The sequence below is a fragment of the Geotrypetes seraphini genome, chromosome 11 (assembly GCF_902459505.1).
Source record: "Geotrypetes seraphini chromosome 11, aGeoSer1.1, whole genome shotgun sequence".
Taxonomy (NCBI): Eukaryota; Metazoa; Chordata; class Amphibia; order Gymnophiona; family Dermophiidae; genus Geotrypetes; species Geotrypetes seraphini.
This window is the reverse complement of record NC_047094.1, coordinates 118,749,980-118,773,920: the sequence shown is the minus strand read 5'-3', so window position 1 is coordinate 118,773,920 and position 23,941 is coordinate 118,749,980. Positions and strand designations below refer to the sequence as shown.

General features: G+C 44.5%; 1 protein-coding gene across 4 annotated transcripts in view; it reads left to right on the top strand.

Moving 5' to 3' along the window:
* The first annotated feature begins 7,984 nt into the window (after window positions 1-7,984).
* Window positions 7,985-23,941, top strand: part of PLTP (phospholipid transfer protein) — a 31,559-nt gene continuing 15,602 nt past the window's right edge. Inside the window, exons 1-7 of one of the 4 annotated variants that reach the window (XM_033914411.1) lie at window positions 8,059-8,131; window positions 15,097-15,301; window positions 16,653-16,775; window positions 17,252-17,351; window positions 18,651-18,779; window positions 19,068-19,223; window positions 20,760-20,823. In XM_033914411.1, the coding sequence (XP_033770302.1) occupies window positions 16,664-16,775; window positions 17,252-17,351; window positions 18,651-18,779; window positions 19,068-19,223; window positions 20,760-20,823 (561 nt within the window). In that variant the 5' untranslated portion in view covers window positions 8,059-8,131; window positions 15,097-15,301; window positions 16,653-16,663. Of the gene's footprint in view, window positions 8,132-15,096; window positions 15,302-16,648; window positions 16,776-17,251; window positions 17,352-18,650; window positions 18,780-19,067; window positions 19,224-20,759; window positions 20,824-23,941 lie in introns of all 4 variants that reach the window. The other 3 variants (XM_033914408.1, XM_033914407.1, XM_033914409.1) reach the window with 3 other exon arrangements.

Genomic DNA, 23,941 nt, shown 5'->3' with positions numbered 1-23,941 from the left:
TTTTCCTTTATTTTTCTGGCCGGCCCCGGCGGGGCCTGTTGCCAACATACAGGCCTCCGGGTTTGACTTTGCAGAGGCCGTGTTTCCATTCATGCACCCTCAGCCGGGTTTTAAGAAGTGCCAGTGGTGTGCACGCCCGATCTCTCTCACTGACCCGCACAATTGGTGCTTACAGTGCCTGGGTCCAGAGCATCGGGCTGACACCTGCACCCGCTGTGCTACTCTTAAAAAACGTACGTTAAAGAATAGGCAGATCCAGCAGAACATCCTTTTTGGCACCGGATCTGCCTTGGAGTCTGCCACACCATCGACGGCGCCGCTAAAGTCGGCACCGACTACCTCCACACCGCCTGATCCTTCCTCGGGGTCGATGGCGTCAGGTAAGCCGGCTAAGAAGCCTTCCACTTCCCTTGAGCGCCCTCCTGCCACGGCGGCGACACCGGTCCTCCCGGCATCCAGCCGAACCCGTAAACGCTCCGCCCCGATTTCGGTGAGTGCCTCGTCATCGGCCTCCTCATCGCCGGGGCGTAGAGCAGCACCTATGGTACCGAAAAAGAAAAAAGCGGTACCGGTGCCTCCTTTGGACGACCGCATTGCGGCCATACTCCAAACTCAATTACAGGAGCAGCTACAGCAACAACTACAGCACCTGTTGCCAACAATATTGGCCCCGCTCCTTCCGGTACCGGACCGGCCTGAGCCTCACACCATACCACCGGAGTCGACTCCATCGGTACCATTAAACACGTCCATGCCGGTGCTCGCAGCGGAACCCATCAACCCTCTCATGCAACTACACTCTGATGCCGATCCTCTCCGACATCGGGACCGTCGCCAAGCCGACCGAGACCGGCACCGCTCCTCTTCCCCCGGTACCGTCTCCATGCGTTCTGGCAAATCTCTCTCTAAGACTCGCCACGCAGAACCATCCACACCACCGTCCAGTCCTATACACACCGACGTCAGGGACCCGGACCTCTGGGAAGAATCCCAACCCGGTACCGACGATGAGGCTTCTTCAACCGACGAGGAGCCCTCTACAATCAATACCGGTTCCAAGTCTGAACAATCCTCGTTCACCAAATTTCTTCGGGAAATGTCAACGGCTCTCTCTATCCCATTAGAATCTGACTAAGAAGTCACAGGCTTTCTTAGATGCCATAGACTTCGAGCAACCCCCCAAAGAATTCCTAAAGTTACCCATCCACGACATCTTACAGGAAACTTTCTACAAGAATTGGGAGAACCCTCTCTCGGTACCGGGGGCCCCTAGAAAACTGGATAGTCTCTACAGGGTCATCCCTATCCCGGGGTTTGACAAACCCCCAACTACCCCATGAATCTCTTCTTGTCGAATCCACCTTGAAGAAAACCCAGGGATCCAGTATTTATGCTTCTACCCCTCCTGGCAGAGAGGGCAAAATGATGGATAAATTTGGCAAGCGCCTTTATCAAAATTCAATGCTTGCAAACAGAACCAATAATTACACCTTTCACTTCTCCTTCTACATGAAGCATCTGGTTCAACAACTCTCTTCATTACAAAAGTATCTTCCTGAACGTAAGGTCCCTCTTTTCCAACAACACATTTCCAGTCTGCTCCTACTCCGCAAATTCATGGTGCGCTCTATTTATGATTCTTTCGAGCTCACCTCTCGAGCTTCGGCCATGGCGGTTGCCATGAGACGTCTGGCCTGGCTGAGAGTTTCCAACCTCGACGTTAACCACCAAGACCGCCTGACTAACGCACCTTGTCTTGGTGATGAACTTTTCGGAGAGTCCCTAGACTCCACCACCCAGAAACTCTCTGCTCACGAGACCAGGTGGGATACTCTCATCAAACCGAAGAAGAAGACTCCGCCTGCTCGCCCCTATAGACAGCAGTCTTCATACCAACGCAGATTCTCAGCCAGACCTCTTCATCCACCTCCGCAACAACCTCGCCGACCTCGTCAGCAACAGCAAATCAGGCTCGCTCCCAATCTCATCAACCTGCCAAGCCTCTCCCTCAGTCAAAACCTTCTCAGCCCTTTTGACTCCTTTCTCCAGGGCATAGCCAGTCTCTCACCAGCGTTACCTCTTCCTCAACCTAAACCTATCGGAGGACGCCTGCAACTTTTTCTTAGCCGTTGGGAGGTCATCACGTCAGACCAGTGGGTCCTTACCATCATTCGCCACGGCTACTCTCTCAACTTCCAGACTCTTCCACCAGACAATCCTACCGTAGAGTCTGCTTCTCACTCCTCTCAAACCCTCCTCCTTCTCAAGGAGGTTCAATCCCTCCTTCTTCTCAATGCCATCGAAGAAGTCCCCCAAGACCAAAGGGGTCAGGGATTCTACTCCCGCTACTTCCTGGTACCCAAGAAGACAGGAGACCTACGTCCCATCCTTGATCTCAGGGACCTCAACAAGTGTCTGGTCAAGGAAAAGTTCAGAATGCTCTCCCTTGCCACGCTTTACCCTCTTCTCTCTCAACACGACTGGCTATGTTCCCTAGACCTCAAGGAGGCCTACACTCACATTCCAATCAGTCAGACTTCACGTCGCTACCTCCGGTTTCAGATACAGCACCATCACTACCAGTACAAAGTGCTACCCTTTGGCCTCGCATCATCGCCCAGGGTGTTCACCAAGTGCCTTATTGTGGTGGCGGCCTTCCTCAGGTCTCACAACCTCCAAGTGTTCCCCTACTTGGATGATTGGTTGGTGAAAGCACCTACGTCTCCGCTTGTGCTACAAGCCACTCAACACACTATCTCTTTCCTCCATCTTCTGGGGTTCGAGATCAACTACCCCAAGTCGCATCTGCTTCCCACACAGCGACTTCAGTTCATTGGAGCAGTTCTCGACACCACTCTGATGAGGGCGTTTCTCCCCTCCGACCGTCAACAGACCCTGCTCCATCTTTGCCGCCAGGTGCTCCTTCATCACTCCATCCCTGCTCGGCAGATGATGGTCCTCCTGGGCCACATGGCTTCCACGGTCCATGTGCTCCCTCTGGCACGACTCCACCTCAGAACACCTCAGTGGGCTCTAGCCAACCAATGGTCTCAGACCACGGACCTTCTTTCTCATCCCATCTGTGTGACATCATCTCTTCAGCGATCTCTTCAATGGTGGTTGAACTCCTCCAATCTTTCCAGGGGTCTGCTTTTTCATCTACCCCCTCACTCCATGGTCATCACCACGGATGCCTCCCCCTACGCATGGGGAGCCCACCTGGGAGAACTTCGCACACAGGGTCTCTGGACCCCTCAGGAACGTCAACATCATATCGACTTCCTGGAACTCGGGGCCATGTTCTATGCACTCAAAGCTTTCCAACACCTTCTCTACCCTCAGGTTCTTCTCCTGTGCACAGACAACCAAGTCGCCATGTATTACATAAACAAGCAAGGCGGCACCGGTTCTCCCCTCCTCTGTCAGGAGGCCATCCGCATCTGGACCTGAGCCACGGCCCGCAATCTCTTCCTCAAGGCTGTCTACATCCAGGGCGAACAGAACTCCCTGGCCGACAATCTCAGCCGCATCCTTCAACCTCACGAGTGGACTCTGGATCCGACCACACTCCACTCCATCTTCGATCGGTGGGGCACTCCTCAGGTGGACCTCTTTGCAGCTCCTCACAACCATCAACTGCCCCTTTTCTGTTCCAGACTCTACTCTCCTCATCGTCTGGCCCCGGATGCGTTCCTGCTCAACTGGACGGGTCGGTTTCTCTATGCCTTCCCTCCACTTCCTCTGATGTTGCGGACGTTGTTCAAACTCCGCAGAGACAATGCCACCATGATTCTCATCGCTCCTCGGTGGCCTCGCCAACACTGGTTCTCTCTCCTGCTCCAGCTCAGCTCCAGGGAGCCCATTCCTCTTCCTGTGTTTCCTTCTCTACTTACGCAGCAGTATCAGTCTCTACTACATCCCAATCTGTCCTCGCTCCACCTGACAGCTTGGTTTCTCTCGGGCTGACCTCTCCACAGAATCTGTCTCAGCCTGTCCGTCGCATTTTGGATGCCTCCAGGAAACCGGCCACCCTCCAATGTTACCATCAGAAGTGGACCAGGTTCTCCTCTTGGTGTCTTCTGCATCACCACGATCCCACCTCATTGGCGGTGGAAACTGTACTGGACTATTTGCTCTCTCTGTCCGACGCTGGCCTCAAGTCTACCTCCATCAGAGTCCACCTCAGTGCCATCACTGCGTTCCATGAGCCTATCTTCTGAAAACCTCTTACGGCTCATCCCCTGGTTTCCCGGTTCATGAGAGGCCTCTTTAATGTCAAACCACCTCTGAAGCTTCCTCCAGTCGTCTGGGACCTGAATGTGGTTTTGTCAGCCCTCATGAAACCTCCGTTTGAGCCTCTTGCCACTACTTCACTCAAATTTCTGACATGGAAGGTGCTTTTCCTCATTGCCATCACCTCTGCCAGGAGGGTTAGTGAGCTGCATGCACTGGTTGCCGACCCACCTTTCATTGTTTTTCACCATGACAAGGTGATTCTGCGCACCCATCCTAAGTTCCTTCCCAAGGTGGTCTCGGACTTTCACCTCAACCAGTCCATTGTTTTGCCTGTCTTTTTTCCCAAACCCCACTCTCATCCTGGGGAACAGGCGCTGCATACGCTGGACTGTAAGCGTGCCCTTGCTTACTATCTTGATTGCACCAGGGCTCACCGCTCATCCCCTCAGCTCTTTCTATCTTTCGACCCTAACCGTTTAGGTCGCCCTGTCTCTAAACGGACGCTTTCTAACTGGCTTGCTGCCTGCATTGCCTTCTGTTATGCTCGGGCCGGTCTCTCACTGGAAGGTGCTGTCACGGCCCACAGAGTCAGAGCTATGGCTGCTTCCGTGGCTTTCCTCCGTTCCACGCCCATTGAGGAAATCTGCAAGGCTGCCACTTGGTCCTCAGTTCACACGTTCACTACTCACTACTGTCTGGATGCCTTCTCCAGACGGGATGGACTCTTCGGCCAATCTGTGTTACAAAATTTATTTTCCTAATGGCCAACCATCCCTCCTCCCCCTCTGTTAGCTTGGAGGTCACCCATACGTTAAGAATATGCTGCCTGCTTGTCCTGGGATAAAGCACAGTTACTTACCGTAACAGGTGTTATCCAGGGACAGCAGGCAGATATTCTTAGGACCCGCCCTCCTCCCCGGGTTGGCTTCTTAACTGGCTTATCTTAACTGGGGACCACGCTCTCCTCCGTCGAGCGGGAAGGCACCCGCGCATGCGTGGTGCGGTCAACTAGAACTGTCTAGTTAAAAGTGTCCGTACCGGGGCTCCGTCGGTGACGTCACCCATACGTTAAGAATATCTGCCTGCTGTCCCTGGATAACACCTGTTATGGTAAGTAACTGTGCTTTTCGGTTTGATTTAAAACGCTTTCAAGAAGGTTCTTCCCATAAATGGCTCGGTAACGAGTTCCAAAGCACAGATGTTGAGCATTAGATCTAAGCAATCTATTGGAATTCATCGTTTATTTAAAATTTGATTAAACGCCTATCAAAATTCTAGGCAAAAGTACAATATTGATTAAAAAAAATAAGGGGTACAATAATTTCAAACCCAGATATCTTCAAACTAAGGACAAACCATACGGATTGTACATGGAAAGGGGGAAGGAACTACAATAAAGTTATGAAAAGAAACATATTTTGTCCTGCTAAGATTCGGTTAAAAGAAAGAAAAGAGACAGGACAAGGCGAGTAGGAGATACGTAAAGGGTACTTGACGTCACTAGATATCTTTAAACAGAAAATAGTATCTAAAACTCTATCGCTGTTTAGTAAAACCCAGCGATAATCTTTTCCTAGATAGAGAGATAAAATACAGAGATCATGCTTCTCCCCAAGAGTGAGGTCATATCAGAAAGGGGAAGGGTGGGTCTTTGCACAAATGTGTTTAGGAAAACAGGAAGTTCAGAGCCTCTCACTGTAAATAGCAGAGCTGCCATGGTAATGGAGTAGGTTACCAATATCCCTACATCATTTGAGGAGTTAATCTAGGGTTACCAGATGTCCAGGGAAACCCAGAAATGTCCTTTTTTTAGGGGACTGTCCAGGCTCCCGGATGGACTTTTCCAAAACCCAGCATTTGTCTGGGTTTTAGAAAGCCCTGACAAGCTCCGGCCACATCTGGAGGGCCTGAGCATGCGCGGATGATGTCATACACAGCCGCACATGTTCCAGGTCCTTCAGATGTGGCCGGAGCTTGTCCAGAAGAAAATAGGCAGCTTTGTGGGGGTGGGGCTTGAGGAGGAACTGGGCAGTGATGGAGGCGGAACAAGGTGGAGTCATGTGTCTGGAGTTTCCCGGAGAATAATACGGTTACCCTAAGTTAATCTCTCATTGTGTAATTTTGTTCTCCTGTACCGGATGTGCTTTCTGGAGCGCCTACATCAGTCTTCTCAAGTTGCTAAACCCAGTTCTCATATTTCGTGCCACAAACGAGATGTCTGCTTCTTGGTACCTCTAAGGCTGATGTATTTTCCAGTTATGATTGGTTGCTCAGTGTTGAGCAACTCACAGTTTGGGAGGGAATGCATGTTAACCTTTTGGCTAAACTTCATGGTTGTGCAACAAAGGAAGGAGCAACCGCAGTCTTTGAAATGAACTGAGCACGAATTTGCAAAACAAGCCAAATGCTTTCATTTTACTGAAAATGAAAGTAGACTATATGAAGGGATTTGCTGCAGCAAACAGCAGTTTTACACACCCTCTATATCTATTACTGACTTGCAATGAAGATGACGCTGTTAGGGTGATCGTTGAGGTACGTCAAGAATAGAAGCTAGTGGACGAGCCTGGTGACTTAATGGCATTGCTGTGCATGGTGGTACAGAAGACTCCTGGTTCTGAGTTTTAGTTTCTTGGGGATGCTGAAGAAACAATTTATACCACTTCCAATGGGGTTGGAGAGGAAGACGTTTATTTTTATTTGTTCAATTTTCTGTACCGTTCTCCCAGGGGAGCCCAGAACAGTTGACATGGATTTATTCATGTACTCAGGCATTTTCCCCTGTGTGTTGAGCTTTGGAGGTTGAGCGTCGGAGCTGTTAACGCCACGGCCGGCGCTAAAAATCACACTACAGTTTTGTAAAAAAAAGGGGGAGGTATTTATTTATCCCATTCTCCCCAACCAGCTCAGGTTAACACATATAATATAAAGTCAACAACGGTTTATAGGTTAACATACATACTATACAGTCAACATGGGTTTCAATTTGCCACACTTAGAATATCCTAGCTTGACCTATACAGAGGATTTAGTTCAATATACATTTCTTTTATTGCTTATGAAGACGTAGGTTTTATTTGCTTTCCTAAAGTTCAGGAGCCCTTCCAGGGATCTAATCTGTGGTTCATTCGCTCTGGAACACTCTTCCCCTGCGTATAAAACAAGAGTCTTCTCTTACATTATTCAGGGCAAAACTTTTCTCTTCAAGGACACTTACAATATCTAATCTTGGAGCCCTCTCTTTCCCCTGGAATAATATCTAATTCAGTTGTTTTTTTTTTTAACAGCAAACGCCTCTTTAGAGGCAAATTATCTCCTAATGTTCTATCCAGCCCCTCCATCTTTTTATATTTTATTTTAACCCGATGTATTTTTTGCCACCTCTTGTACCTCCCACCGACATGTTAGTCTTGTACAGTATCTGTAACTTCTCCCCCCCCCATCCACATTTATTTGTCATGTGGTTGCTTTTTTATTTCTGTTTTAAATATTTTTATTGATTGCAAACTGTCTAGGTAAATTTTGATGGACGGTATATGAAAGAAATAATAAACTTGGAGTAGGATCGACGTCTGACATTCTGTAGTTGAAGGGCACGACCAGGTAGCATTGGGAGACGTGTTTTCCCATGTCATTCTGCGAATCTTTGCATTTATACAATTGAATGCATATCCAGAGCTCTGCATCCTTGTAACCAGTTGCAGCTGCACTCAGTCTCCACCCAGCCCTGGTCCAGGAAGGGGGGGGGACCGCACACATACTACAAAGCCAGTGCAGCGAAGAGTCCTCCCTCTGAAGTTCCTGGATGGAGCCAAAGTTCTTCATTCTCCCTTCTGACTCAGCTAAGGGTAACTGTACAGTCTAAGGACAGGACAAAAAAGCCCATGAAACACAGGTAAGTGGAGCAAATTTTTAACTTCAAGGATAGATAGCCGTGACTTTAAATAGCACTAACATTGGGAATGTGGCTTTTTTTAGAGTACTATAAGAAAAAAACAGATTAAGAAAGATGAATTCTATTTAACTGAATTGTGGAGGTGATGAGAGAAAACGTGATTTGCCCAAAGTCACACAGAGAATCGGAGGCCAAAGAGTTTTGAACTCACGTCCCAAGGCTTCTGAATCTGCCCAATTCTTTTCTTACCTTGGATTAAAATCTTCCGTTTTTATCGTGACTTCTAATTACAGAGGAAATAGAGCACAGAAAAAAAATGTTGCTTGAATTCAAATTAATGCTTGCCTTAGGAAAAGGCAATAGGACAAAATGCTTCTTTAGGCTACAGAATAAAAGGCTAAAATGAAACCTTTTAACAAAGTATGAGTCAACAAGGCTTTCTCTGTTGTGCAATGGTTCCAGTAATAACAGTGACCCCCATTGAGTTGTCTTTGTCACTCCCTGTGCTTACCTTCAGTCTTTGTTTCATCCTTACCCCCCCCCCTTTTTTTTTTTTGCTTTTTGCCCAGCTCTACTGCTGGTTGAGTTGTGTGGAGTTCTTAGGATACTAAAAAACCCAATGTTTCTTCCAGCCCCCTTAGTGGTCAGCTTTGAACAGGGGGAACTTAACAAGACAGTAATCCTGTTCAAATATTTAGAATTCCAGAGGAGAGGAGAGACAAACATCTCATATATACCCAGCCCATGGGAAATGGGTGTATTTTGAGATTCTACTGGGATGCCAAAAAAGATTGATCTACGGATTTTTCTCTCCATTCCATGCCTGCTCTGAATTAAGGAAATGATTTTGGCACAAAGTTACTCATTGTAAACAAAACAATTTAGAATTCTAAACAGATGAAAAGAAAGAACCGTGAGACTCTGAGCAGAGAACTTCCCTGTGGTTTATTCTGGTCTAATAAATCTCCGAATGGAGCAGGAGCAGAGAGGGAATATCCCTGCTAGCCATGAGTAACTTTTTTTTCATACGATTGAGCATTAGGGTCTGTTAGAACTGTTAGTGCTCAGAACGGAGAGGTCCCTGTTTCTTTAGGAGGCAACGATTTCCTTTTGTGGTGCAGGTCCAATAAAATGGATGAGGGGCTTCGCTAAGGCGGCATGGAGGAAAGATGGGACTTCTGGTGTCAGCAGGTGGCATTATTCCTACCAGATGAGATTTATGTTTTGGAATGCTGTATTTGTTGTCTGATATGGTCCTGAAATTGTAGCGTTTGTGATTTACGTTCTGTTTTTGTTGGTCGACGGGGCTAGTTAACAATATTTTATTCAATCACAACTTGCTAGGAATACAGTAAGAAATAGTTTGCTTGCATCAGGAAAAGAAAACTGGCTGGAAGCTCTATATCTTGTTTTTCAGCTCTTTGAGTACAGCCTCTTGGCTGGGATCAATGCAGCAAATAGAGGTTTTTTTTTTGCAAATGGGGATGAAAAGAATCCGTTTTGGGGGTTTCAATGACTTGGAGTCCGGGCAACGGTTTCCATGGAGGGAACAGTTCAAACATGCACAACACGGACCATTGCAGACACCCAGCCATGCCTTGAGGGAGGGAGGGGTGGGTATAGCAATTGGGGGAAAATGTTAGGAACGAGCTTTAGTCTAAGTGGTTTTACATTCAGGTACTCAAGCATTTTTCCATGTCTGTCCTGGTGGGCTCACACTCGTATCTAATGTACCTGGGGCAATGGGGGATTGAGCAGCGTGGGATTTGAACCCACAACCTCAGGGTGCTGAGGCTGTAGCTCTAATCACTACGCCACACACAGAGAGAGGGGAGGGACTGGATGGACCTATTAAAACTTAAGAGCAAAGAATCTCAACGGAGCTGTAACTAGGCATTGTAGCACCGAAGGCTAAAAGTATGCCTCATCCTGCCCCCCCCTCTATTGTCTTCTCCCCCTCTACTCTTAACCGCAGTCCTCTTTTGCTCTCTACCATCAGTCCCCAGTGGTAGCGGTAGAGGAAAGCCGCACTGCTCGTGTGTGGGGAATGGACCATAAGATAAAATACTTCTTTTCAGACACATCCTGCTTGTATTTATCTCCTTTTTATTCCCCCCAGGGACTTTGCACCCTGGGTAGGGCTGGCTCAGTCATTAGGGAAGACTAGGTGGTAGCCCAGGACGGCAGCTGCTTTGGGACGGCAAAGAGCAGCTATAGTCAAAGCAAATAGGTATGAGATATGTACAGGGTGCCCACAAAAACACTCCTTGATTTTATATGGTTACAAAACCAAAATTTCTTGGAATATTCTTTCACCTTTGAGGCCACAGTTTCATCAACTCATAAAGTTTCATATGGTATCTGTTGATTACATACACTCGATGTGCACCCCACCTGTTACTCGGCAAACATCGATGCGATAATCAAGCTCGGACCAGACTCTCCAAAACATATCCGGCGTGATCGCGTTTATAACGTCAGTGATGCGTTCCTGCAGATCATCCATAGTTACGGGTAGTGGAGGTGCGTTCACTCTGTCTTTCACGTACCCCCAAAGGAAAAAGTCACAAACAGTAATGTCCGGTGATCTCGGGGGCCACTTGAGGAACACCTGGTCATTTTGTCGTGTTGCATTGTCTGAAGGTTGTAACTTCTGCACCAGTTGCAGCTTATAAGGGTGAAAGTGCAAGCAATTGGGTAAGATCTTGCTAACCGTGCTTTTTGGGACTTGTATTTGCTGTCATCTTATTTATAAACATATTCCAATAAGTTTTGATTTTGTAACTATTTAAAATCAAGGAGCATTTTTGTGGGCACCCTGTGTGTACAGTATTTGCATATATATGTATCTATAGATACACACACAGTATATACAAAAGTTTAATGTTGAAAAATATGGTATCTACTTTTGCATTTTCAGTTTAAAAGGAAGCAATTCCTCCAGTTAAAACCTAGGGTGGTGGCAACTGGAGCTACCTTCTTTCTGAAATTCCCATACAAGTGCTTAGTCTCGTATGGAAGTGATAAGTACTTTTTTTTTTTTTTACCAATCCAGTTAGAAGACTTTATTAAAGGAAAACCTATGCTGAAAGCTTAATTTCTATTATTAATAACTTTATATATATTGGAGGAGGGTGTATGATTTATATAGATTGGCCAATTACTGCCTGCGATGTTAAAAGATTGATGGATTTAAGTTTCTAATTGATACTGGTGACCATTATAATGTGGACTATATCATTATTGATTAATTTCCTTTATATGTTAAGTTGTATTTTAAAGATTAAAAAAAAATAAAATCATGTGTTCGAGGCTTGTGCGGTTAAGGCAGAGTTTACAGGAATGGGGCAGAGACAGCGACAAAACTCGTGGGGATAGGGTAGAAAAGTGTAGTTACTTACCTGTAACGTAGGTTCTCCGTGGACAGCAGGATTCCGATGAGGATGGCTGCTGGAGGAAGATTCTCGGGCCTCACTTCTCTTCATGCCCTGCAGAGGCTGGCTGTAAGCGGCAACATGCAGGGACTCCTGGAGAGATCTCTCGGTCTGGTGAGACTACTATCGGCTGCCCTGCAGAGGCTGGCTGTAAGCGGCAACATGCAGGGACTCCGGGAGATATTTCTCTACTGGGCCGTGTGCAGGCGGGGGGATTAGCTGAGCCAGGGCATCCTGGAGGCTCCTTGCCGCTGTAGCTTGTGGATCCCCCGCTGCTGCATTCCGATGAGGATGGCTGCTGGAGGAAGATTCTCGGGCCTCACTTCTCTTCATGAAGTCTCTCAGTGCCCTCTTTCTTAGCTTGCGTGCACGTGGTGACATGTGCGCACAATGCAAGCAACACGGAAACCTCGAGCGCCGGATCCCATCAGTGGGCGCACAATTCATGAGGATCCAGTGTGTTCATCCTTCTCCTGCATCCCAGTCGTTTCTTTAGATGATTCAGGCATCTTCAAGGTGATGAGTAGAAAAGTTGTAATGGAGAGCTGTAGAAAATCCGACCGATGGGAACGGGCGGAAACTAAAGACTGGGGATTAGGGGGAAGCAGGGGGAAATGGGTAGAGCTCGGGCATGCCCAGGGGGCCCGGGCACTGCACGTGCTCAGAGAGAGAAAAAAAAAAAAAAATCTCTCTGAGCTATTGGACAGCTTATCCGCAAATTGGGAGCTGTTGGGACAACACCTATATGTGGCTGACTCATCCTGCTTGTCCTAGGAGAAAATTGAGTTCCTACAGGGACAAATTTATCCTCGTGTCATTGTCTAATATGCAGCCTAGCTGAAACACAAAATAAATCTGCCTAAAATGCTCTCTGGGAATGAATAATGTTAAACAAGAGCAATACATCACCTAAAGACTTTCAACTGTAAACCGCATCCATACCATTCTTTTCTTTCAAATTTCAATAACTTTATTGGTGTGATACATTTTATATGTAGTATCAAAGTAGTACATGAAGGGAAGGGGACTAGGATTTGATAAATACCGTTCTGTGGTTACAAACAAAGCGGTTTACATATTATAAACAGATACTTATTTTGGACTTGGCTCAATGGAGGGTTAAGTGACTCGCCAGAGTCACAAGTGCAACATAAGAATAACCATACTGGGTCAGACCAATGGTCCATCAAGCCCAGGAGCCCGTTCTCACAGTGGCCAATCCAGGTCCCTAGTACCTGGCCAAAACCCAAGGAGTAGCAATATTCCATGCTATCGAACCAAGGCAAGCAGTGGCTCCCCCCCCCCTTTCTTTGTTAATAACAGACTATGGACTTTTCCTCCGGGAACTTGTCCAAACCTTTCTTAAAACCAGCTATGCTTTCCACTCTTACCACATCCTCTGGCAATGCATTCCAGAGCTTAACTATTCTCTGAATGAAAAAATTTTTCCTCCTATTGATTTTAAGAGTATTTCCCTGTAACTTCATCAAGTGTCCCTTAGTTTTTGTGATTTTTGACGGACTAAAAATATCGATCCATTTGTACCCGTTGTACTCCACTCAGGATTTTGTAGACTTCAATCATATTTCCTCTCAGCCGTCTCTAACCTTTTTAGTCTTTCCTCATGCGAGAAGAGTTCCATCCCCTTTACCATCTTGGTCGCTCTTCTTTGATCCTTTTCTAGCGTCACTATATCTTGAGATAAGAATTGAACGCAATACTCCAGATGAGGTTGCACCATGGAGCAATACAGGGGCATTATAACATTCTTAGTCTTGTTAACCACCCCTTTTTTAATAATTCCTAGCATCCTGTTTGCTTTTTTGGCCACCGACGTACATTGAGTAGAAGGTTTCATCATATTGTCTACGATGATATTCAGATCCTTTTCTTGGGCGCTAACCCCTAAGGTGGACTCTAGCATCTGATAACTGTGATTCAGGTTCTTCTTCCCAATGTGCAGCACTTTGCATTTATCCACATTAAATTTCATCTGCCATTTGGACGACTCGGCATGGACCATGCTTTGACAATTACAGGCAGCATTGCCATACATGACCGGTGTTGAGTCATTCTCCTGTTGCAACCACATTAGGAGCTTGTTTGAATAGAGAATGGATCTCTTTGGACTTTTTTTGTACCTCGCTTGTTCATTGCTATATGGAAATACTGCGAGAACGGCGCAGCAAAATAACTTCCCAGTTCTCACCACTAATAGCATGCAAATTATATGCACACCGTTAGCATGGAGCATTGGGAAGTTAACAATGTGTGCTTTCAGTTTCAGGTTTGCTCTGACTAGGGTTACCAGATTTTAGTTGATTAAACTCTGGACCCATAGCCCCGCCCCCAGCTCCACCCCCTTAACCTGTTCTTGTTGGGAGGGAGGACGCGGATGCAACATGATGGCGGACGCCCTCCCGACGCGGTCCCAAAGAAGAAGCTTTTCAGAAACTGGACAAAGTGCCGGGTTTTGAAAAGCCGTCCGGACATGCCCTCTGAAAAGAGGACATGCCTGGGTAAACCCTAGCTCTTGACTTGCACACATTTGGCTCACTGCCAGTGTTTAGGGGTCTTGCTCAGACTTCCTTTTGCTTCTAAATTAAATAAAACATAGCCGATTTTTAAGACAGAATGATGGAAAATGCTCTCTTCAAACACCCTAATGCCTGCTCTGAGTTAGGTTTTCAGTGGTGAGGGCAGCTTTATTTTATGCGCCGTCCTCCGAGCACAGGAGGAAATAGGAAATGACCTCATTAACATCCGTTTGACTATGTTTTCTTACTATTTGTGCTAATTTGTGGCACGTACATTGTCTTCTGTGCCTTTTAAGCATTTTGCGCTCACACCAGCAGTGGTCCAGCGCTAATGGTTTCTAGCGCCGACGTTTGGGTTTTGAGCATCTCTCTGAAGGAGCTGCAGTGGGAACTGAACCTGTAAATCCTGCTTTTTTTTTTTTTTTAACCAGGATCTCAATACAAGTCAATGAGGATCCTGGAAATCCTGTTTTTTACCATGTTCCCTGCACTAGCCATAAGGTTACTCCTCAACTTCCAGGAATTATGCATTTCAACGTGGAAAAGTGCATTTCAAAGATTGCCAGGAGAGATGTGTGTAAAGGTAGGCGTAAGTTTCTCCATCCTGAGCCGAAGCGTTCTTTCAAGGCATGGTTTGGACTTATTTTTTTATGCATTAAGTGCGGTGTACAAGTACAATTTAACATAAAACTTGCAGACACTTGTATGAAATACGTACTGTACATAAGCACTTTTGATGGCAGGTTTCTTGCTATAGCTGTTTCTCCTGTTTCCCTCAGAATTATATACGCTCTTTTCTGGGATGTTTTTAATTTTCTCTATTAATGTAGGAAAATGCGCCATCTGATATTTTTATACTTTTCACCCTCTCTTCTTTCCCTCCTCTCCCCCCCTCCCCCGGTTTTTCTCTTCCTCCTTTTCTCTTGGCTCCAAGCTCATGGTGGCTTCTTAGAATAAATAGCTCAAATGTTTCTTCTCTTTGTGTTTGTTGAAGGTCAGCACCTTCCCTCCAGCTCCTAGCTGAACTGTAGTGAGTCAGCGAAGGTCCTCGGACAGTAAAAGCAAGCAATTGGTCGGCACTTGTCCACCCTCCTTCCAGTCCCTGCCTCTTCAAGTTTTGTGTACTTAGGCAGACTGGTGAAGTTGGTCCCAAGAGAGCAGTCAGGGACATCTTTATCTTGCATTGATATTCTGGAAAGGCAAGTAGAGTATTCATTGTGTACTCAGCATGCCTCGCTCTCTCTTTACCTCTCTCTATCTTCCACCCCCCCCTCTCTCCCTTTACCTCTCTCTCTTTTTCCCCCTCTCTCTCTTTTTCCCCCTCTCTCTTTCTATTCCTCTCTTTCTCTTTCCTTCCCTCTCTCTTTCTCTCTTTTCTCTTTTTTTCTCTCTTTCTTTCTTTCTCTCTCTCTCATCCGGCTCCGATTCCTCTGATTTGCTGCAATGATGAAAGAGCATAGGAATGTGCTATAATCCACTGTTCTCACTCGTACTCTTTCGGCCGTCCTATTTTGACACACTGTAATTCCTCTACCTTTCACTTCACCTTCTCTTTTTCCCTTCCCTGGTACCTTTGGGGTTTGTTTGTTTTTCAGTTTTTCTCCTCCATTAGTCTTCCCTCCCCCCCCCCCTTCTCATGTTTCTTGCTAACTTCATTTTCCTCTGGGCTTGATGCAGAATGCTGAGAATGCTACGCTAAGCTATGCCCTCCATGTGATAAGAAATATTTACTCTTGATGCAGTCGCTAAAGGCGTTCAAATTACTGCAGTGTTAAACAGTGGATGGTGTCAGAAAAGACATACAGGACCTGCGCTGTGTTCTAAAGGAAAATGCATCTCTTCATTTCAGTACATGAGTGGGGTTGGCTCATACAGTGACAGGAAGGAAAATGGTGTGGTTGGTTTTTTTTTTTAACATCAATAACCCAAAATAGCGAACTCCTACTATAAATATACAGTAATATGAAACAATAGAGTAGTTCACAGCAGCTATGATCAAAGGTCCACTGCAGACACATTGCCAAACAACCCAATATACAAGAGTTTAAAAAAAAACAACCCTCAGAGAAAGAATTATGCCCCTTATTTTCAGTATTTGGCTTGCCTGTATCTTTCTATGGCGTGGATAGAGGATTATCAAGGTAAGAAGAACCTATTTCCTCCTTTCTCCAAGTGACATTCTTTGTGATCTTGGGCGAGTCACTTTACTTTTCATTGCTTCAGGTACAAAGTTAGATTGTACTATCAGGTCCAGTGGGTTACTTGCCTTGGGAAGATAACTAACTTAACTCTAAAATTCCAATCATTGGGCTCTCAAGGTTTCTAAGAATTTGGGACACATTCTCTGTACAACAGAAAAGAGGGTTCCCTTCACAAACAATGATTAAGTCTTCTATAGTGCAGGGATCCTTGAAGTGAAAAGCCAGGGTGCCATGAGAAGGGTTTAGTTTCAGAATGCAACTTTCAGGCTATCATAATGTGGACTGGAAGTAGTGAATCAGTGACTTTAATATGTAGCTCTAAACATCTCTTATGTTCTGCTCTAGCAAGTGTGAAGAATAATGGATCCACACAAGGTGTTTCTTATGCTGGTCCTTCCCTGGTTGGTCGCTGCAACGACAGATTCAACCCCTGCATGTAAAATCCGTATTACCAGAAAGGGTCTGGAACTTGGTAAGACAATGGTGGTGGTGGTGGTAATGGGAGATCACTGTGTGCACATATTCTACACTTTTCCGAGGACTGTAATGCATTAAAGGGTCTTCCTGTGACAAAGGCCTTCTTGTGGCTGCTCTATGACTTCCACTTGCTTCTCAGTTCAGCCACACTGGGCAAGACCAATGGTCCTTCCAGCTCAGCATCCCGCCTCTTCAACATCAGGCCGCCAGCGCCTAACAGAAACCCAAACAGCGGCAGCATTCCATGCCACCAATCCCAGGGCAAGCAACAGCCTCCCTCATGTCTATCCCAACACCAACCATAGACCCCCCTCCTCCAAGAACCCACCCCAAACCCTTCCTAAGCCCAGACATGTCAACTGCTGCCACTCTACATAGGAGAATTTTAATAATCCATTTATTCTTTTTTTTTTCTCCTCTCTTGTGCATAAATTAAGGAGGTCGCAACTGAGTAACATTTTGTTTTTGCAGTCAAACAGGAAGGCCTGAGGTTCGTGGAGCAGGAACTTGAGAATCTCACCATTCCAGACCTATCAGGAAATGAAGGGAAATTTCAGTACACCATTAGCAAGTAAGTGAGATCGTTCTGCTCAGTCCTGAGAAAATTGGGAACCGAGGTTAGTTCTGTTCATATCAGAACGATATTTCATGTGCTGATAGCAATGTCCAGCATCTCCTTGGGATGTGTTACAAGTCCAAAAGATAGGATGTTGGAGGCCCACTAGGGGTATCTAGTAATGCAGAGTTTGCCCCATTTCAAGCCTTGCCCTCACTTTCTCATACCTAAGGCTCATCTCTGCCTGTGTATTGCTTCCTTGAATTCTGCTACTGCTTAACCTGCACCACCTACACTGGGAGGTTAGTCCATGTAGCTAAGAAATATCTCCTTGTGTTGCTGATACATAATTACAGAGGGAATGCAAACACCAATTTGTTACAGTTTGTGCTATGCTGGTTCTGGTGGTACATTCCCTCCAGAGGTTGCATCTCCCGAAACTTGCTTTCTTATAAACAAATACATCCAGGGATATACCATAAAGAAATTGGAACGGAATCATTTGTCCTGGAAAGAGAAGCTGTTCTCGTATAAGCAATAGGGAAGATTTAAATGATAAGGGAAGATCCTTGTACTGCAGGGATGTCCAACCTTTTGGCTTCCCTGGGCACCATTGGCCGAAAAAAATGTTTCTGGGGCCGCACAAATGCGCAAAAGCTACAGCAAGACAGAGGAGGGAGCCGGCAAGACAGTAAACACCCAGGGGCAGCAGAGGAAAACACTGCATCGCCCTCAACTGGGGCCACACAAAATACTTCACGGGGCCGCATGTGGCCCTCGGGCCACAGGTTGGACACCCCTGTTGTACTGACTTATAAATGTTGCATGCTGGTTCCTCTGGTTCCTTGCATTAAGAGTTAAGAGGCTTTTTGATGGCCGTGAAGCTGGAGTTAGTGCTTAAGGCAGGGGTGGGCAACGAGGGCCGCAATCCAGTCGGGTTTTCAGGATTTCCCCCATGAATATGCACGCGATCTATTTGCATGCAAAGGAGGCAGTGCATGCAAATAGATCTCATGCATATTCACTGGGGAAATCTTGAAAACCTGACTGGATTTTGGCCCTCGTTGCCCACCCCTGGCTTAGGGCTTTCTCTAGCAGACCCCTTCCTCTAGCCTCAGGTTTCTGGATCCCTTTTAGGGTGGAAGTGACCTTTACTGAAGACCCATTTGGGGCATCTCTGCAAAAGGCAGTTTTGCTGGCTTAGGGCCATCTTCAGCATGAGTTAGGCACCAAAGGATAGGGGAAGAGAAGTAAAAAAAAAAAAAAAAAAATGGGAGGGTTTTGCATCCTCATACCTTTCTCTTCTCATTACAGTGTAACGGTGACGGACTTGCAGCTCGCCCTCTCTGACCTGCATTTCCAACCCAAGCAACACTTTGTTTTTTACATCAACAATGCGTCCATCAGCCTCTCCTTCCAACGTAAACTTCTCTTCTGGGTTTTGTAAGGCCATTTCCATTGTGATCTACATTGATCCTAGCACTTTCCATTCTTTCCCCAGATCCACACCATCTTGTCTCCACCTTTTTCCAACTTTATATCCTTCAGCTATCCTTGCCTCAAGCTTCCCCCTTTTTTATTTTACCAGCTCTTCATTCATAAATCCAATTGTTCCCCTCTTCCTTGTCCTGGTGAGTCCCACCTATGTTAAATATCTCTTATCAGTTATTGTGAACGTTTGTCATGATTATTATTTTTTTCTCCCTATGTTCTTTGACCTCGACATTCCAGTTACGATATAGGTAGCATTAATGCTTCCGCTGAAGGTGTCTTCATCAAAACAGAGGTGAGAATGGCTAAGGATATGGCCGGCCGGCTGAAGATTGCCAACATGACCTGCGAAGCCTCCATTGGAGACATGCAAGCAGACTTTGATGGCACCTTGAGGTATACAGGCCCATATCTCAAGCCTCCCCACTATTACAGGTTATTAACTCTGGGTCAGAGGCCGCCATACCTAAGACTGAGATTTCTTGAACTAAGAGCCTTTAATATAGTATATGTGTACATATAGGTCTGCATATGACAGAACTACTCATGAAAAATAAAAAACCATACAGTATTGTAGAATAGTGCTAGTAGTTAAAATATCAGATACATCTACTTCAGGGCTCTGAATCTCATCAGTTTTATTGTATTTATACGGTTCCTTAATTTATTTTATAAATCCTTTACTTGGCATTTATTATTCTTTTTTTTTTTTTTTTTTTAGTAAAAGATGTGCATCTTATAGACATTCTTTCTAATCCATTGAATTCGTACCATAAACCCAGGCAGCTATTTCTTATATCCAAAACATAGTTCATATATCAAAATGTATCTCCTGTCTTAAGGTGGAAAAAGGCCTCAGATCTAGAGCGCATCCACCACCCGGTGTTAGTATCCGACAAGTTCCTGGAGGAAAAGTCCATAGTCTGTTATTGAGAAAGACACGGGGGAAGCCGTGTATTGGTAGCATGGAATGTTGCTACTCTTTGGGACTCTAGAATCTTGTTGTTCTCTGGGATTCCAGAATTTTGCTATTCTTTGAGATTCTGTATGGAATGCTGCTACTCTTTGGGATTCTAGAATCTTGTTACTCTCTGGGATTTCGGAATCTTGCTATTCTTTGAGATTCTGTATGGAATGTTGCTACTCCTTGGGTTTTGGCCAGGTACTAGGGACCTGGATTGGCCACTGTGAGAACGGGCTACTGGGCTTGATGGACCATTGGTCTGACCCAGTAAGGCTATTCTTATGTTAATCATCGGCCAGAACCACCGTCCTATCTATTATCTTATTTTCATATAGTATTCATTTCTTTGCTCTTTACCATAAACTCCAGCAAATGATATATGACTGTTTAAAGGACCCTGCTATAAGTTGTTAACGAGTTTGATTCAGACGATTGATTCTCCTGATGATAATATGTTGTTATAAAAAAAGTAATTTTTTAAAAAAAAGGAAAAAGAAAATAAAAGTAAAAAGAAATGAATATTATATGAAAAAAGATAATAGGTAAGATGGTGGTTTTTGCCGATGATCAAAATCAGGAGTGACTGCAAAGTTGGATACTAACACCGGGTGGTGGATGCGCTCTAGATCTGAGGCCTTTTTCCACCTTAAGATAGGAAATACATTTTGATGTATGAACTATGTTTTGGATATAAGAAATAGCTGCCTGGGTTTATGGTATAAATTCAATGCATTAGAAAGAATTTTGATCAGTTTATATTGTTGGTTCCATTGTGTGTGAACTGAATCATCTTATTGACATAACACCTGAAAGTTAGAATCATGTAGTGGGTGAAATCTATTGAAAAGTCCAACAAAAAGTTTATAGCAAGGGTCTATCTTGCAGTGCAGAGGAAAAGCAAAACGAGGCTTCCTAATGCCAAGATTCAGATCCCTTCATTTTGCACAAACCTGTTTTCTGCTTTGCAGTTCTGTGTACGGCTTCTTGGGATCATTTCTTATCACTGGAATGCGTTATCTTCTAAACCGGCAGGTGAGTTTGCTGGGGTGAAGGGGCGCCTTGGAGGTTCCACACAGAAGGAAGAGCTGAGATTATGCAGATCTGGCTCTAAGCAAAGCCAGCTCAAGGGACTAAGGCACCCTGAGGCAACTTTTGCATCAGTGTGCACCTTGCACCCATGACCCAGTAACTCCCTCTCTATCTCAAGTCTACCCACCATCAAAGAGCAGAGGGGAGAGATGCCAGAATGGGATTTTGACACCATTTATCACTGACATCTTGAGCCAAGGCCTCACCATACAGGAGGGAGAAAAACTCTAGGCCCATCTTTGAACTGACAGACTAAAGATTACTCATAAGCATTAGGAAGTCTCCTATATAGCAGAGGCAAACTTGTCTATATATGTTCTAAAGCCTATGAACAGCAGTATATTGAAACAGTGCATTATGACATCACAATCTCTGATCTGGAATGTTGCTTTCAGTGGGGTTCCAAAATCTTGCTATTCTTTGAGATGCCGGAATGTTGCTACTCTTTGGGTTTTGACCAGGTACTAGTGACCTGGGTTGGCCACCGTGAGAACAGGCTTGATGGACCATTGGTCTGACCCAGTAAGGCTATTCTTATGTTCTTATGACACTGAGATCATACTCGGGCATAAGCGTGAGGTTCCTTACTGTCATGGTATGTGCAAAACTAATCAAAACAAAAAATTGAAAATAGTGTGGAAAAAATGTAATATTAGTTCCTGCCACAGGAGGGCCTCTTATTTAATTTACATTAACTCAACACAGCCTCAAAGGCTCAACAAGCATAGAAGGCAGCCGTAACGGTCTCAAAACCCTGCGCTATTCAGGAGCACAGAATCAAATCATTGGCTGATAACAGTGAAAAAGAGCACTTTAACAAAAAAAACCTTCTAAAAGGTAGGAAAAATTCACTGCAAAGTGCTAAAAGAACCAAACTTTGGTGTTAATAAGCTAACAAAATAATACAAAAAAAAAAAAAGGGCACTCATATATCCAGTAAAGAGAAACTGTCCAAGGAAAAAGTTCTCAAAAAAGAAGAGCAAAAAAAAAAAGTGTAAATCCCCAAAACTTATACAGACTATAATGGCCGTAAAACGTGATTCTTAAACAGAGCAACTTATCTGTTTTGGGCACTGTTACTGCATTCTTCAGATGAGACTTTACAAACACACTTCAATAAATCAAAAGTCTTGCATGACAAAGTGTTGGCTTGCCGATCTTGGAGTTCCACAAATGGCAAAGCAAAAAAATAAAGCGCTGCTTCACAGGCGCCAAGAACCAACTCCAAGCCTGTGCAATCAAATCACATCCCTTCAATCTTCACTGATCATCATAGAATTCAGCCACAGCCAGTCGGGTAACTCTCTTATAAGCAAACTTTCATCTTCTTTTAAGTAATCTCGATCTCAACAAGAGCCTTGTTTCGTGGGATTAGCCCGCTGCATCAGGAGGTGAAAAGTATATGAGCTTTTTCCAACCTTAATGGCACCAAATTTAATAAAGATACATCAGTCAAAGTGCATCGATCAACCAGCTCGCAAATTTAAAGAGACACTTTCCCATAAAAAATTCTGATAATTATGCTCTTTGAATCGTAAACATACTAATACTGATGAAGGGTCAAGAGTTTCTCAATTCTTCTTTGGATAAATCTAGCCCCACTATTTTAAAATCAGAAACAAAAAGCTATAAACTATGACTTTTCAAAGTGACTATCAAGGGGGTACTAGTATTGCATTGTCAAAAAAATCCCTTTTTTTCTACAATGCCTTACAATGCGCTACACTAATATATTTTCAACAATAATAATAATAATAACAGTTTATATACCGCAGGACCGAGGACCTGAAAAGATCTTCTTGTTAATAAAAAGTATGCCACTCAATGATGCCATTCAAGGGGGATTTTTTCAACAATTTCAAAATTAGTTCCTCCTCGATAGTCACTTTTTTTGTTTTTGATTTAAAATAGTAGGGATAGTAGATTTATCCAAAGAAGAATTGAGAAACTCTTGACCCTTCATCAGTATTAGTATGTTTACGATTCAAAGAGCATAATTATCAGAATTTTTTACGGGAAAGTGTCTCTTTAAATTTGCGAGCTGGTTGATCGATGCACTTTGACTGATGTATCTTTATTAAATTTGGTGCCATTAAGGTTGGAAAAAGCTCATATACTTTTCACCTCCTGATGCAGCGGGCTAATCCCACGAAACAAGGCTCTTGTTGAGATTGAGAATACTTAAAAGAAGATGAAAATTTGCTTACAAGAGAGTTACCCGACTGGCTATGGCTGAATTCTATGATGATCAGTGAAGATTGAAGGGATGTGATTTGATTGCACAGGCTTGGAGTTGGTTCTTGGCGCCTGTGAAGCAGCGCTTTATTTTTTTGCTTTGCCATTTGTGGAGCTCCAAGATCGGCAAGCCAACACTTTGTCATGCAAGACTTTTGACTTATATTGAAGTGTGTTTGTAAAGTCTCATCTGAAGAATGCAGTAACAGTGCCCAAAACAGATAAGTTGCTCTGTTTAAGAATCACATGTTTTACGGCCATTATAGTCTGTATAAGTTTTGGGGATTTACACTTTTTTTTTTTTTTTTTTTGCTCTTCTTTTTTGAGAACTTTTTCCTTGGACAGTTTCTCTTTCCTGGATATATGAATGCCTTTTTTTGTATTCTTTTGTTAGCTTATTAACACCAGGGTTTGGTTGGTTTTTTTTTAGCACTTTGCAGTGGATTTTTCCTACCTTTTAGAAGTGTTTTTTTTGTTCTTAAAGTGCTCTTTTTTATTGTTATCAGCCAATGATTTGCTTCTGTGCTCCTGAATAGCGCAGGGTTTTGAGACCGTTACGGCTGCCTTCTATACTTGTTGAGCCTTTTAGGCTGTTTTGAGTAATGTAAATGAAATAAGGAGCTCTCCTATAAAAGGAAGGGAAGTAATAATATTTAATTCTGTGCAAACTAACTCATGTACAGACACTTCTCCTAAAGATTTGATAAGACTTAAGAAAGTAGACCAATATTTGGAAGTGTATTTATTTATATTTAATTCATGCCTTTACTTCTGCAGTCCTACTGAGGGAGGTTCATTAAAGCGCCATGGTGAAGGATCTTGCATA